The sequence below is a fragment of the Larimichthys crocea genome, unplaced genomic scaffold (assembly GCF_000972845.2).
Source record: "Larimichthys crocea isolate SSNF unplaced genomic scaffold, L_crocea_2.0 scaffold35246, whole genome shotgun sequence".
NCBI lineage: Eukaryota > Metazoa > Chordata > Actinopteri > Sciaenidae > Larimichthys > Larimichthys crocea.
Window position 1 is genome coordinate 1 of NW_020854668.1, and position 670 is coordinate 670.

The 670-nt window shown below is 43.3% G+C and overlaps 1 protein-coding gene across 1 annotated transcript; it reads left to right on the forward strand.

The window, feature by feature from the left end:
• Positions 1-4: 4 nt before the first annotated feature.
• On the forward strand, positions 5-667 carry LOC113744996 (glyoxal reductase-like; the record flags this gene model as incomplete). The annotated part of the gene is made up of 3 exons (XM_027276362.1): positions 5-71; positions 322-461; positions 547-667. Coding segments are annotated over 3 exons (328 nt in total), but the record flags the coding sequence as incomplete, so codon positions are not given.
• Between the last annotated feature and the right edge of the window lie 3 nt (positions 668-670).

The window sequence follows — 670 nt, forward strand, 5'->3', positions numbered from 1 at the left end:
TTACATTGACCTCTACCTGATCCACTGGCCTGGCACGCAGGGTCTGGTAGTGACTGACCAACGCAACCCAGGTAAAGAGGTCAGATTAAGTAAGATAAATGTACCTAAATATCACTGGAAACATAGCTGTGTACATTTATAACTAACATAAATGTAAAACATTTGAAGTGACTCTTTGGCCAGGTGTATCAGATGTTTTCTAAATAAATACTCCACTAATTAATAGATAATATTGAAGCTGTCTTCTCACTTTCCTCCTCCACAATGTACCTGTACTTGAGTAACACCGATGATGAAGTCTTAATTAATATTTGATTCCAGGCAACCGAGCTCAGAGTTGGGCCACATTGGAGGAGTTGCATGCCCAGGGGAAGCTAAAGGCCATAGGAGTGTCCAACTACACACCAGCACACATGAGAGAACTGCTGCAGAGCTGCAAAACCCCTCCTGCATTGCTACAGGTAGACTGCACAAGAGCAAAAGGGGGTCAGATAACATATAATATACATAAATGTAAGTTTTATGCACACTATGGTTTTTCTTCAGGTAGAGTTTCACCCACGACTATGCCAAACAGAGCTGAGGAGTGTGTGTGATGAGTATGGAGTGTGTTTCCAAGCCTACTCTTCCTTGGGGAAAGGAGAGCTGGTCACCAACCCTGTGGTCATGG